The sequence below is a fragment of the Chiroxiphia lanceolata genome, chromosome 3 (assembly GCF_009829145.1).
Source record: "Chiroxiphia lanceolata isolate bChiLan1 chromosome 3, bChiLan1.pri, whole genome shotgun sequence".
NCBI classification, from domain to species: Eukaryota; Metazoa; Chordata; class Aves; order Passeriformes; family Pipridae; genus Chiroxiphia; species Chiroxiphia lanceolata.
Window position 1 is genome coordinate 26,539,380 of NC_045639.1, and position 16,278 is coordinate 26,555,657.

A 16,278-nucleotide genomic window follows, 5' to 3' on the forward strand; every position below is an offset into this window, starting at 1 on the left:
AAGTGATGTCTGGGTACTTCCAGGAAGCAGGGCTTCAGCATGCATAGCAGTTGCTCAGCAGGCAAATGTAAATAACAAGAGCCCCCTCTTCCTGCTCCTTTCCTTATCTTTTATATCTGAGCTGATGTCATATGGTACAGAATATCCCTTTGGTTAGTTTGGGTCAGCTGGCCTGGTTTTGTCCCCTCCAAGAATCTTGCCCTCAACTGGGAAAGGAATGTTAGTGCTGATGCTGTGCTCAGCAGTAGCCAAAACGCTGGTGTGTTATCAACACCTTTCCAGCTACCAATGCAAAGCACAGCACTGTGAGGGCTACTATGGGGAAGTGAATTCCATCTCAGCCAGTCCCAATACCAAGAGATATTTTCCTATCATGCTAATTGACTCCAGAAGATTAGCTGTTACTAATGTGGAGTAGTTTTAACATAGTCCATAAAGATAATATAGTTTGGACCTGAGATGTGAGCTTTGGAGTACATGAGGGCAGATTTGCTATCCAATCACTGTTGAGATAGTGGCTACTCCTCTCATTCTAGATCGGGCTTGCTCCCTTCTTTTGTTCAGTGCAGGTTTCATAAGCTGATCAGACTAAAGGACATAGCTGTTGAATTCAAACCCTGTCCCATTTCATAATGACTGTGGAGCGGGCTTTTGGAAGACTGAGGAGAAGAGGATGTCCCCCATAACAAATCTGGATGCTTCTTGTCATTAGATTATGTCTCACTTCTGTAATTGCCATGAATTATATTTGTGAAAGCAAGAAGGAGGTTGCTGAGACAGAGTTAGAGACTTTGAATATTGCAGGGAGCCAGAGAAGGGTGTCAGTGCAAAGTGCCTCTAGAGGCCAAGAGGGCAAAGGCTGGAGCGTGTTGTGTTTGTACTTGGACCCCACAAGCTATTGTTTTTTGTGTTTGTCTGCCTTTTGACCCTGAAGCATACAAATTGTATTCTTTTCTAGACCAGGACACTTCACTTACTTCTGTTTTAATTATTCATAGCATTCTGTTAAACTACCGATACTAGATTACTACATTTTTCGTCCTTACCTTTATTTGCTTCATTTGGAGAGCTACATGATAAATCTCTTTTATATCTGAACTCTGTACATAAAGAAATTGAGGGGGAAAAAGCCAAAACCAAAGCATGCTATCCCAAGACTAGTCTACATGCCAACAAAGATTAAAGTATTTCTTTACTTTGTCAGCATGTCCCTCCCCCATCTTACGTTCATTTAGAAATGAGACATTCACAGCTGTCTGAGAGACCCTAAATGCCTCAGACATATGCACAGTTACAGAGTTTGTAGGATGCTTAGGATTCAGCAGGGGAGAATTTAAAGGGCAGCTCTGTGGTTGGTAGAACTACAGATCCTGTCTGCTTTCTTGTCACTTCCCTTGAACTAGCCACGGTGCATCAATTGTCCAATTTGATTGAAAACAAACTTGCAAAAAAGAGGAAGAAAAAGTGCATTTAAAATCCACATGACCCATCAGATGTCTTGTAAGCTTCCACTGCACATAAGGAATGTATTTTTGATTTGTTTTTATGTAGCTGGGAGAATAGCATTAATATCCAGTTGAATCTTTTGTATCATCTTTCATATATTTTGTTGCTCCTGTTTATGAGCTCATTTCAGTTAGATGCTTTGTGTGTGTATGTGTGAATTCAGCTGGCCTGATATGTATAACACGTAAATTTTTATTTAAATTTTGTGTATATTCTTTCTGCTGTTGTCAGTGCTTTTCTCACTGTATTCTAAAATTTGCAGTTGATGTGCAAAATTTAGTTCATGAATTTATTATCCCCAGTTTTGAATGTTTATTTCACTTGGGTTATGCAAATGTAAAACCAGAGAAAATGCAGTTCACTGAACACATTAATCAATTTAATTGTTCACATTAATTTAATTAAGTGTTCTTGCTTTTGTGGGAGAAAATAGGAATGTGTGTACAACTGCTGCTTAGAAATAGTCTTTTGGTTTTCCTCTTCAAGGAAATAAAGCTGCTGATAAAGCTTTACCGAAATTCTTTATTTCCTATATGTGACTTCTAGAACTAAATAAAATCTGGTGCTCCTTGGAAATGTTTTCCTCTTGGTATTAGTTTCTGAGAAACACATTCCTGATTCATGGATTTTCAGTGATAGGACTTTGAAAACTAATGTTTGTCCTCTTGTTTTCCCCCTGGTGGCTACAGTAGTACCTGTTTGCTAGTTCACTGTGAATGAGTTGGTGAGAAGGGAATGAAGAGACAAGATTTTTTTTTTTTTATTATTGTTTACATGTTGGTAAAATCATAATTTATGTTTTCTTTTATGTTTTCTTCCAGATTTCACAATGGTCTCTTAAATGTTAAAGATGTTCTTACAAGTTTTGACAACACGGGGAATGTCTGTAAGTCACTATTTGTTTAAATACAGTATTATGTTGATAGAAGTCTAAATACATCAATGTAAAATATTGCTGTATGAGCCTTCAATAACCATTTTTAAGTTTAGCTGAGAAACTCTGTTACTGTGGTCAAAGATACCATAACATTTTACATGTTACAGGTTTATGTAGCACAGTTGTTTGTGTGGGTACACCCTCAAGTCATCCCAGTGCAGGTTATTTTTGGTTCTGTGACTGTGGTGGGAACATTAGAGCAGCTCAACTGGGTTGGACAAAAAATTAGTTTAGCCCATTGATTTGTGTTGGCCTTTGGCCAGCAGTAGCTGTGTGGGGAACTACAGTGCGAGAACATGGGAAGCAAACAACGGCACTTCCAGCTTGGAGCGGACAAACTCAAATCACAGAAACACGAAAGAAAACACACAGTCAAGTTGTGAAATTGCTCCCCACAGAATGTTTTGGTTCCTAAAACATGAAATGAATTCAAAAAAGCAAAAGGGGAAAAAAATCGTGCAAGAAAAATTCACTGTGGCTGTTAAATATAAAGACATCACTTATGGCTTAGGAAGAGCTGGGTCTTAGGAGAATTAATGGGGCAGTAGGATGATATGTTTGTCCTGATCTTTCACTGTTGTCTAAGCATCAGTTACTGGCTGCATTAACCTGAGACAAGATGAGCTGTAAGTGGGCCATCAATGTCTGACCCAGTATGGCTCTGCTTCAGTATACTTATTAATAAAATTATCTATGCTACTAATGGACTTGAATTATAGAATTGTGTTAGACTGTGGAAAATAAGCTGAGCAATAATATTGAAATACCTTTGATGTGATGAGTAATTACTGTTACATAATTATATACATATCATTCGTATTTGATTATTCTGCCTTATCTTTCTGATTGGTTTTTTTGTTTTCAAATATACCAATAAAGTTGGTAAAGTTTGTCAGATATGCAAGAAATGTGCATATATCTCTTCCTCCTTATCAAAGTAAAGATATAGAAACTGTTCTCATATATATGTTTCGTCTCAAAACTGCAGTGTCAGTATACCAAAGCTATGTTTCAATAAATATTGGCATTTCATTAGCAAAAAGGTCAATTCATTTAATAAGCTTTTGTCTTCAAAAGCAAAAAATAGTCATAAACTATATGCTCTTCTTTTTAAAATTTGTTAGCTTTCTTCAGTTCTGAACATTGAAGGTAATTGTGTGGTCTTGCCACAAAATACTTCCAGATATATTTTGTATCTGTTACCAAAGAGAAATTTGTTTTTTGATTTCTGAATGAAAATTATATCTAAAGGATAATATGAATATCCAAACTAATAATATTAAGGCTAAGAAAGAAAATTCACATTTGTAATTATGGTTGACTTCAGCTACAGGTGTAGGCATAATGAGCTGGATGATAAAAGCATCTAGATTAAAGTCATTCAAGATCTGGAAGAAAAATGCTTTGCTTAAATTATGGGAGGCATTTAGAGAGATTTAATGTTGTAGGTTCTTGGGAGAGGAAGCTAGACAGAATTCTATAAGAAGCTACGTTATTTTCATAAACTGTTCTCAACCAGTGAAATAATTAGGAAAAAACCCCTTAAATAGGGCTTTGGATCCAGAAAAAATATTGTTATATTAGTTCATTAGATAACAACTTGGGTATTTATTTTGAATGGCAGAGAAAATATTTTGTATGTGTGTTTAGAAGTGCTTCACACAGTGGATCAGGACGGTGTACCTTACTCTGTGAAACATGTTAACATGATCTCTCAATCTTTGTTTTTTGTGTGAGTGCTTAAATTGTGCTCAATCTACACAAATTTCCCTGCTAACACAAATAATTTACTCCACTAAAGTTTTCATGTGCTTTCCTATTGATAGGTGTGTTGTCAGCTCTTCTGTTAACTTTTTCCTGTATTTCAGCTACTTCCGTATTGATTGCAGGTGGTAGAACAAGACTTACACTCTAATAGGCACACAACCGGTGCTAACACAGGAGTAATGTGACATTTGTAGTTCTTCTTACTGTTTATTTGTATATACAAAGATTCACATTTGTCCTTTTGTATTCAGTATTTCTTTGAGGGTTCATGCTGTGCCATTATATACAATGTTTGCTAAGTCATTTCCAGATTCATGCCTCCCCAGTTTTAAATGTCTTTGTCTGTAAGTGTCTATCTGTATTGATCTACATATTGGTGATTTATGCCTATTTTACTATGCACTCTAGATTACACTCTGTAAGAGTAATGGTATAATTGTTATCTTCTGGCAGCATGCAGTATTAGCTTGGAGTGTAATAATCATACTTTTTTGCTACCACCTGTATGGAATAAATATTCTGTGTCCAAGCCAGAGTAACTATGTGTCTGTCACACCATCATAGTAAAGTTCCCCCAGCCATGTGTTTACTGAGGTACTCTATTTGGCTTATACCTGACTGAATTTCTGTGGCCTCCCATTGTCACTTGATTTGAATTGTCTCTTTCTTCGACCTTTTCCTGTGTATTTTCTGACTCTCTTTGTTAATCCGTTGTGGAAATGATAGGGGGGTTACCTCCTTTGACCTGCCGTAGTGTTCTATAAGAAGTTTGTATTATCAAATCATAACCTACTCTAAAAAAACCCCAAATATTTCTAAAATGGTCTTTAGCAATATCAGATTGTTTCTTCTAATACCTAATACTAACAGAGTTAGCCAGTATTGAACATACTGTCACTGCAGTGTGCTCTATGAGGGGACACCTTGAAAAATTACAGACTTCAGTTCTTTTGGGACACTGCATAGCCAGAATTTATGTACTGTGCACTAAACTTCACTAAAACTATTTGGACTGAGTTGTCAGAAAAGAGGTAAATATTTTAGTTTTCTGTGTGTTTGTTTTGGCTGCAATACAGCAAATTTATCAGCAAGATTAATGTTTTGCTAGTGAATATTAGATTATGAAATAATTGTGTATTAAACAGATTAGATGTTGTAAAAACTGAAACACATTGCATATTATATCCTTTTAAAACATAATAATTTGCTTCAAACAACAAGGTTTGTGTGGTTTTAGGGGAAGTTTTTTTGTTTCTTCTAGTAAGTATTTTCTGTTAAAACAAGCTCTTTCACGGAGCATTTCTATGCTCTTTCTGTTTCACATTTTGATCTCTCTTCTTATTGTCTTTAACAGCCACATCACCATACACCATCAAAAGAAAAGTGGTAGAGCAGACTCTAGTTAATACCACTATTCCTATACTCCCAGTAGGTATCAACTCAGTACAAGATGTGCCACTAGCTGGCAGCATTATATAAAATATCAATAAGCAGCTTTTGAGGAATACTCATGACTGCTTCCAAAGGCACTGCCTTATACCAGTAAGACTTCAGGACAAAAGTGGAGACAGCTGCAGTAGCTCTAAATGGTGTATTGCAGGGTCCCAAGTGTTAACTCTGAAAATTGCCTCTGTACAATGTCTCGTTCAAACTTGGTATGTACACTTGTGTTCTGTCCTTTTCAAAAAGATTTTGCATTTTCACTGTAGGATTGCTACTGTACATGAAAACTCACACTATAAATTGCAATTAGCTTTCACTCTCCCAGAAAAATGTGAAATTTCTTTCCTCTCCTGTTCTTCTCCTGTTTATGAGAGAGTGGTTTCCACATGAAACCTCTAAATGAATTCTCCACACAGACAGGATGCAATGCTAAATGCACTTCATTCAGCTTTAATTCTATGCAAAAACAGGAGGCAGGGAAAAGAGGACTGGAATGAAGGAAAGGATCAGTCTGTTCATTTTAGACAACAATATGCCATCTGTTAAAAAGATGGTACATCCTGACACCATCTCTAGTCCTGAGATAGTCCTTTAAAAGAAATGATGCATCCCAGGCCGAAGGTTCAGTGGTGGTGTTGTGAGACAGCATGAGTTGGCCCCTGGAGCCACATGCCACATTCATTCTTGCAGAAGAAACTGTCCAAAAATTAAGGAAAAGTCTACAAGGATGAGCTTTTGAGATTATCACCTTCCATTGCCTTTCCAAGTGGGAGAAAGCAGTTATGACTGAAGTGCTTGTATGACTATGTCCCTGAAGTAATAATTTTAAATTATGTATACATTTAAATTAAGTGAAATGATCAAGGTCCAAAATATAAACCTCTTTACTAATTGCCACCAGCCTACTCAAGCTACAGAGTATGTAAAGGAGAATTTTAAGAAATGAAATACAGCATGTTTTGGGATTTTCATCTAGTATCTACCTGATGTTAGCACAGAAACAGGATAGTCCAGAATGCTCAAGTAGTATAAAATTGCAAATACACTATATGTAATAACAAAACATTTTCTTGTAAACTGCAGGTAGAATTAGTTAATAATGTAACTATTTTCAAGAAACAACGTGTTCAACACGTATTCATTTTATTTTCTACTTGGTTGAGTGTGCAGTTATATGTTTTAGAACTAAAAGAGCAGCAGAGGGTGCTACAGTTACAGAGCTACCCAGGCATATACTCCAAAATTGTTGTTCCTGTAGGCAAGTAAATCCTGCAAACACTTAAGCTTTCCTTTTGGGGTAGTTGTAAATAGTATAGCTTTAAATAGAATTACGTATTCACTTTTTTCTTATTTTTTTTTTTTTAATTATTTTTTAAGTTTTATTGGTGGAAAATGTTGCACGGTTTCCTGAAAACATAGTGTCTGGATATAGTTACTGTTACAAAACACCTACTCAACATCTTTAGAACTAGGTTTGTTTGTGCTAATTTTACCTTTAGAAGTTCCAGTCTCTGCCACAAATTTTTTATTGGAATTTTTTTTTAATTTTAATATGTTCTGCTCAAAGTAAATAAACCAGTGAAACTGGAGAATGTTTTTTTCCCTTTTCATGAAAATAACAAGAGGGAAGAAGTTTTCTTAAATTTCAGGCCCACATCACATTTTTTGGAAACAGGTATCAAGGGGGGGAAAAAAAGAAAAGAAAAAAAAATTCTCCTTTTAGTTTGCACTTTTTTGCAGGCTGTATTAATTTTAAAATTATGCTTACTCAAAACTTGTAATCGTCACTTTTTTTCTTAATTTACTTAAGAAAAATATTTTAAAATCTATTCTAAAACAAAGAACTTTTTCTTCTTTCTTCCTTGCTCTCAAATAACTAGAATGAGAGGGATGTCTTCTTTCTTGGTAGGAGTATATGAGGATGTGTTTAGAGGGCTACTTGTTTCTTCAGAGCTCTCACTGCATGACTCATAGGTAGGTGAGCTCCTCTATGGAGGGATCATGTCAGCTACTGAATTATTATGCCTGGAGGGATAGATGCCATAAAGTTACCTGGGGAAAATCATAGCACAGCCTCCTCTGTGGCAGCAGAGGTGCTCCTGTATTTCATGTAACGTTACCTAGAATCAACAAGGGAACAGATTGTGTTTTTCAGGTGCTGTTGTGGAAGTTTCCCCCATTTTTTTTGAGTAAACATCTTATTTTCAGTGGTGAAAGGCACACCAACTTGAATATGCTTCCTCCCTCTCCATGACTCAGTGGGTATTCTCACCTGAAGAAACTGCCTCTCATTGTCTTCTGAGCCTCCTCTCATTCCATAGGTGTGGCAGTTTGAAATTGTTTACCAGGTCAGAACCTCAGACACTCTTGAAAACCTTCAACAGAAAATAAATTGACTGGAAGAGTGTCTAAATAGCAATGGTACATGCTGTTTTGAATGAAATATTGTATTTATGATACCTACGATTTACTATTCACTGTGCAGCTTCCTTTTAAATAAAACATTTCATAATCAGGATTAAGAAAAAACAGCTGTTTCCTTCCTCCCCCCCTCCGATTCACTCCACAGATTCAGTTTGTGGCATCATCCCAAGTAGTCACATTGATGTGACCAACATAAAGCATATGGAATAGAGCAGAAAATAAGTATTTGGGGAGAAGCAGGCACCTTTTAAAATACTCTTGCTATCAGAATTGTTCTTATGAAACTGGTCTCTGATGAAACATCGGTGATTTGTCTGTTTTAAGTACTCTTCTGAGATTATTTGGCTTTTCCCTATGAAATCTTCTGTTCTGAAAAGAGGAATCATAACTCTGATCAGGAATCCGTTTCCTCTAGACAACGTTTTTCCTTCTACATATTCCAAACATCATCTTTGTGCCTATACTTTCAATCATGGCACCACCTCAGAGAAGTGGGAGGTGAAGAAATCCAGATCTGTTGTCTTAATCAGTTGGCATAAGTAGGTTTCTAAGTGTAGTACTTGTGGCAGTCTGATTTCATGCACTAGTGTTGACCTGAAGTATTTTTGAAACAATTCAGTGTATTCTAAAGTTGGATCTTTTGATTTAAATTAGTTAAAATTTTGAAGATATGGTATAACACCTTAAATTAGATGGGTAGAGGGAGAAGAGTATGAATTATTGTAATTGATTTCATGAGTTTTACTTTTACATTAGATAGCTTATCTTAATCACCTTTTTAATTGAGATAGGGCAGGATAACAATGGTAAGCATCCCTATAAAGTGTGCTGTGTTATTAATTAAGCTTAGTCTTTTCATGCACTGTGGAGTTTTCTCTAAAAATATTTCAAATTTGAGCATAATTGAAATAAATAGTTTCAAATGAGTTTGATGTGCAGTAGATTGTTGCCGTTTGGGTGGAACTTGCAGTGTTCTTTGTAATTGTTCTTTCTGTTCTCACAATTCCTTTTATTTGTTATGTTCTAGCCACGCTTTCAGTGCTGCTTTTCACAAAAGAACAGGCATGAAATGCAAAACCTGCTCAAGAAATGCCATGCTTGGAGTGCATCCTTGAGTAGCTGCCTTCTGTTTGATACCACACAAAGTTGCTGATGGGATCTGACTGGCACGTCAGATGGGGCATTTCTCTGTATTCTATTATAGTCTCATGTGGGGCTGTAGTGTAGAGGTAGCAAGGACAGTCCTTGTTCTTTATTTTCTCCACACAAATGCAACTGAAATGTCATGCATAACTTACAGGTTGTTTTTTAAAGTTTTTTTAGAGAACTTTTTAAAAGTTGCTCTGTATTTCATCTTAAAAAATCATATTTAAATGGGTGCACTCATGTCTTCTTTCAAAAATGTCAGGGTGAAAGGCTCAATTTCATTCAGGACTAATTCACACAACTGTATTCAAACAAAACTACTACTTTGAGTATTGGCTAATCCATACCATATCCCGTCTGTGAAAAAAAATATTAGATCCCTTTTAGAGGTAGGAAGTCTCATAAGTCTGTTTTTTGTTACACAGATGTTCACGGGTTAGAAATGGGAGGCAGAACCAAGACATCTTACAGTGGTGGTATGTAGAGGGCCACTAGCAGATCTGACTTCTAACCTCTCCCACATGTATGTTTATTGTAAGATCTTTGTTAAATTGGGGAGTGTTATATTTTCAGGAGTGCCTTCTCATTTTAAATGCCACCCACTTGGGTTATCAAAATTGAAGGACTTAGAGCTGTGTCAGAAAAGAGACTTGGGCACTGCTGAACTGAACTTTAGATGCTGTGACAGTAAAAATCTGTCCTCCTTCAGGTAAGGAGGTGTTTCTACACACATAATGGCATGGCCTGGAATTCACCACAGCTGGCACTGTGAGACCCGTGTGTCATTAACTCTCTCTCTCTTTGGAGTTTCAGTTCCTAACCTGGTGCATTCACAGTCTTAAATCCCTTCCTTTATTTAGGTGCTTCAACTGTGTCTGTCAAAAAGTATGGAAGGTATAACTTTTTTTTTTGTTTGTTTAACCTCCCATGTGGCAGCTGCAGATTTTGTGTAGAATTTATGTGGTTTCAGACATGAGTCTAATGGTTATAACACTCACAAGGTAGTTTCATGAAAGTGGGGGAGGCCAGCACACCTGAGTTAGCAAAGGGAATGGGCTCAGAGCTTTTGTGTGTTCTCTCCCTGCAGCTCCTTTTGGACAGTAAGGCAAGAAACAATATTACTAAATGTATTGGGTAATCCCTCATGACAGTATGTCGGAAAAAAACCTCGCTGCCAGTAACTGTGGATTTAAAATTTGAAAACAGCAGCGTGCCTCACCATAAACTCAGACCTAGTTCCATAAAATTTACCTATTCACACAGCTAAAACACTGTGCAATCTTAAGCCATATTATGAATCAGCACCTTAGTATAAATTCTGTCAGGCTAAAAATGCTGGAATATCTTCATAATAAAACTTAATAGGAGAAATCAGCTTGTATACAGGGTCCTTATTTTTGCTGTATTTTGGTTCTCATTTTTAAATTATGGCAATTTGAGGCAATTTATAGATACATTTATTATTTAATTGGACATTCCCAAAGTAGAAAATATTTCCTTTTTTTTGTGTGTGGTTAAAGACTGGTAAAAATGAGCTTAGCCAGATAAACAGAGGAGGTTTTATTAGTGCTAAGAATTAATATGATAATTTTGTCCACAACCATAATCTGCTTTTAAAATCATGCATTATGTTTTCTGTTGAAAACTAACGAATATAAATTCACTGTGAGGAAGGCGTGTGCAGCTGCACATCTGTGGGAGAGGCTTGCTTACTGGCAGGTGAATCTGAGTCCATTCTATGATTATTTCCTAGGTTAAAGTAGCAGAGGAAGATGTTTTAATCTTAGATTGTCTCAGGAAATATTTTTATGTGCATGGGTTTTGATTGGTTTTGATTGGACTCGTGTAGTTATTTGGTAATAGCAGTGAATTGTCAGTATTTATGTACTGTAATGTTTCTCTCTTTACCCATTGAGATTAGTAGACATTGCTCTCAAACGTACATTTGTGAGAAAGTGTTGAAACCAGAAGTCAACTATTTACATAAAATATCTTATCAGGATGGTAGTGGTGGATTAATAACAAGGGCTGTGTTTTTGCATCTATTTTTAGTTTAGTAAACTGAAGCTCGTGTTCAATTTCTTTTTTTTTTCTTTCTTTTGGTGGTAAGATATTTGTCACCGTATTCAAATTTTGTAAAACACAGTTTTTACTGTTTTTTCTAAAGAAGTTCTGACATATAACCACCAACTTAAAGGACTTATGATGTTTAAAAACAAATGCATACAGCAATTAAATTATCCTTTGTTATATGTAGGCTGACTCCTGAGGAATTTTGTAACTTTTCTCATGAAGAAGCAGACTTTTTACTTACCATGAAAGTTGAGCATTAAAATATGAACAACTTTGTAAGCCTTGACTTAAAAGTAATTATATTTAAATGGTAGTAGTAGCAAAAGGCAACTGTCTCCAATGTTTTTAAGCTGCCTTTTAAAATTGTATAGCTTTCAAAAAGGCAGAAGAATCCACAAAATGATTAAAATACACAAGAGTAAAATTGTCATATAGATTTGGCATTAAAAAACAGAGATCACTATACTAGTTTTTAAATGTGCTTTAAAATATACTGTCTTTGAATTCAACATAATTTAAAGAAATAAAACCAAACAGGTATCCACTAAGAAACTAGAATCATATGAATCAAGGTGGAGGTGGACAACTTTTGGAAGCTGTGCAAATAATGCCTTCTAATTGTTTGCTCAGATAAAATTCTTGTTGAATTGTTTTCCTTATTTTCAAAGCACCTGTTGAAAAGAAGTATTTATCCTTCCCATTTCCATTGAATTTTCCAGTTCCAGAATTAAAAACATGCTGTCATAGGTAGCATTGAAAAAAACTTAAATTACAGTAGCAGTATTGAATACATATTCAAGATCAGCTGCTTAGCAGAGACTTCATTCATTGCAATCTCTGTGTAACTGATAAATGCTTTACAATGTAAATGTTTGCATAATGTAGCAACCAGTTGCATGTCTCCCGTGTTAACCTCTATAAGCTGTAATACCTCACCCTTTCTCTTGGCAGGCAAAAGTAATTATGATAGCAATCAACATATATAATATAGATTTTAAAATATTTAGTTTTGTTAACAGCACATACAGCACAATAATGTAGTTAATTTAAGACAAATAAAAATTGATAGAGATAATCTAAGTGCTTTAAGTTTGGTGTGATTGTCATTATTTCAAATATGTATTTCCTCATAATTATTATGGTGTTTTCTTTTGAGGATTTTATTTATGTGCTCTTCAGAAAATGATATGGTAAATATTTGATATTAAAGTATACAGGCACACATTTTATAGTTTGTTAGGGTAAGTGACAGTGTAACAGAAAGGAATGTTATGCCAATTAATTCTGCAAGGCTCATTTAGAATCAGACTGAACTGCTGATGAGAGAATAATTAATGAAAATTCTGTGTTTTCATATATGAATTGTTTTTTTTTGTTTGTTTTTTTTTTTTAGAATAAACAGGGTTTTCTATGTTTGGCATTTAAGGAGCTTTGTTGTAACAGCTGAGTGCGAACTGTCAAAAAGAAATAGGCAGAATCCTGGAAATGATGAGTCCAATTATCATAGAATCATCATAGAATCATAGAATGGTTTGGGTTGGAAGGGATCTTAAAGGTCATCTAGTTCCAGCCTCCCTGGCCATGGGCAGGGACACCTTTCAATAGACCAGGTTGCTCAGAGCTCCATCCAACCTGGCCTTGAACACTACCAGGGATGGGGCATCCACAACTTCTCTGAGCAGCAGGTTCCAGTGCCTCACCACCCTCACAGTAAAGAATTTCTCCCTAATATCTAATCTAAACCTGCCTTCTGTCAGTTTAAAATCATTCCCCCTTATCCTATCACTACATGCCATTGTCAAAAATCCCTCTCCAGCTTTCTTGCAGCCCCCTTTATGTACTGGAAAGCTTCTATAAGGTGTCCCCAGAGCCTTCTCTTCTCCATGCTGAACAACCCCAACTCTCTCAGCCTGTTATCACAGGAGAGATGCTCCATCCCTTTAAACATCTTGCCTGGACTCGCTCCAACAGGTCCATGTCTCTCCCGTGCAGGGACCCCAGAGCTGGATGCAGTGCTCCAGGTGGGTGAGTTCTCCCCAGAGTGGAACAGAGGGGCAGAATCCCCTCCCTTGCCCTGCTGCCCACGCTGCTTTTGATAAGCACAGGCCACGATTGGCTTTCTGGGCTGTGAGTGCACATGGCCAGGTCATGTCCAGCCTCTCATCCACCAGCACCCTCAAATCCTTCTTGGAAGGGCTGCTCTCAGTCAGTTCTTTACTCAGCTTTGTGCTTGGGTTTGTCCTGCCCCAGAAGCAGGACCTTGCACCTGGCCTTGTTCTCATGGGCATTCCTGTAAGATCCTTTCACAAATCAAAGCCTTTAAATATAGGGATTTGATTTGTATTGCAAAATGTTTCTTATTGGAGAATTAGAAATATTAGATATAGATAGATAAGATATTATCCTATGATTTTTAAGCAAACCAGTCTAATTGGCATGGGCTTTTTAATGTGTGTATATACATAAGTATATATAGTTATTACACATGTAATTATATTTATCTATATATTCACATTATATATAAGAAGAAGAAATCTGGATTTTTTAGCAGAGTGTTTTTCAGTAAGGTACTGTCAAAGATTTATTTCACCTGACAGTATACTTTGACCCTGCCTGAAATAGGATCTTATTGGTGACATAATTATTGTAAGATAATGAAAGTAGAACTGCAATGTGCCATCTTTCCCCAAATGTTTGAAAGCATTGTCAGCTTTTGAATTACTGTCATATTTTTTCAATTGTTTTTAGTACAAGTCAAATTCAACTTGCCTTAGTAATATAAAGAATCTCATTGTCTTCAGCAAGGCTTGTCAAATGAATAAGAAACATTGTCTTCCCTTTAAAATTGATTAAAAAAATCCCCCCAAATTATTTTAATTTGAATGAGGTGAGAATCTGGTAACTATTGAAATGTTTTCTGTGCCGAATAATAAGTAGCATGATAATTGAAACTTGGCATAGAAATGAGTAGCAAATTTTACTCTTCCTCCTCTTTTTAAATTGGGAATTTGAATGTTGCATAGCATAAAAGTAGGCAACAAAATACACTTGGTACTTGATATTCCAAGAGTACCATTCAAAAAAAGAATACTTAAGGGATACACTTAACATATAATATATATTATACTGCTTTCATGTGAATGTATTTCATATTTTGTAGATACATATTCCATAATTTGTAGAGACATATAAAATAATTTGTAGAATTTGTATGTCATCTGTATGTGTAACAGTTTGAAGGATGGTGGCAACTATATCTGCAATTGTTTGTCCTTAATCTTTAAATAGTTCTTTTTTCCTACCACAAGACTTCATAGTCCATTTCTGGGGAAAAGATCCATATTGCTTTCTGATGTTAAGAGAAGATGATCTCAAGAGGGAGTGGGAAAAAAACTAAGCCTGGTCAGAAAGAGTAGTAAGACAAGGAGCATGTGGAGGAGAAGAATGAGGAAAACACTAGTGGCTGAGCCAGAAGGAAAATTGGAAATAAAGACGTGTTTGATTAGTTTCTTTCCAAGAGAAAATCCAGATTGGGCAGAGAGGAGCCTGGGATGAAATCACAATGAATGAGATGAACGTGTCCTGAGAATAACTGGACTGAGGCTAGAAGTCAAAGGTGGAAAGGAGGCCATACTAGCTCAGCTTCAAGAGGGCTGGAAAAAAATCGTGGGTGCACCAGAAAATGTTTCCCACAGGGCCAGCAACAGAACTATGTTTCTAGAGCTCTCTCTCTCATCCATTCCCATGCCTGCTCAGGTGAAATACATGTAGTTCTTTTTAGTTGCTGCTCTTTGTAGACTGCTGCAGTAGTTTAATTTACTTTATTTGTGTAATCATAAAGAAATTGAGCTGGTGTGAAAGTTACAATCTTGCTAACAACCTGTGGAGGAGCTGATGTTCCAGATTAAGGGATTTTTGATGTTTAAAAATACCCACTGAAGTTTGCTTTAACTTTAACCTTGGCTTTACAAAATGCACCATTATTTTAGAGTTGCACGTGCAAATGGGAATTTCGTGATTTGTGCAGCTGCTTGTTGCTTGGAGAGCAGATCTCTTCCTCCATATACCAGAAGGTTCTCAGTGGTGCTTGGCTAGTATGTTGTTTTTCTGAAAGGTTAAGGTCTGATCTGCAGAAGCAAATCGCAGCTAAAATGGTGATTTCAGCACCTAAAGCATAAATGTCAAATACTCAAAAAAAAAAAAAGAGGTTCTAGGTGCTTTAGACTCTCAAGACTTAGTGGAGTGGATGTTTTTCCTCTCTCTGTGCCTCAGGGCTTCATCTAAAGAAAGTCTCTTTCTGAATTCTGTCTGTCCCCAGGTCACCACCACATGCTGTAAGAAATAGAATTGGCAAGGACTGTGAGGTGGAGGAATTGTCCTGTTAGGGGTGAATGTCTTTTTCAGATAAAGACACTGAAAAGCAGGCAATGAATTCTGGTAGGCTGCATATGGCTTTCAAGCCAAAGGCTAGAGAAGCCTGATCTATTAAAAGGTAAATTCAGAAAGTATGAAATTATTCTCTGTATTTAACTGAAGTGTAAATATTGATTATTTTATTACTAAATGAACACTTGCCTTTAGTTGTGGGAACTAAAAGGAAGGAGTGATCCTCGCTGAAGTACAGTATGTGGAAGTATTTACATATTGCTTCCTAAGGCGAATAGGCAAGATAGGTGTGCAGAGGGTGTAGCAATTCCTAACTAATTTTGTAATTTCTGAAATCAAGTATTTTATTTGGCAACCTTGATCTTTAATGGAAATACTTGTAATTCTGTATACAAATTTGTGCTATAATAATTTTGTGTACAGACTTCAGATCACAAACCCAATGATCCTTCATGTGGTGAAGTAGCACTTGCTAAGTGGCATGTTTTTGCAGAACATGTACTGAGAAACAATCGTATTTTCTGAAAGTACTCCACATCTTCATTTGTATGTCTAACCGTTACACTCTGAATCATCCAATGATTCATAATGGTGCT

At 36.3% G+C, this 16,278-nt stretch overlaps 1 protein-coding gene across 1 annotated transcript in view; it reads left to right on the forward strand.

Moving 5' to 3' along the window:
- CAMKMT (calmodulin-lysine N-methyltransferase) overlaps positions 1-16,278 on the forward strand; it is a 214,784-nt gene that overhangs the window by 12,859 nt on the left and 185,647 nt on the right. Inside the window, exon 3 of the mRNA XM_032682717.1 lies at positions 2,328-2,392. Coding sequence (XP_032538608.1) covers positions 2,328-2,392 — 65 coding nt within the window. The remainder of the gene's footprint in view (positions 1-2,327; positions 2,393-16,278) is intronic.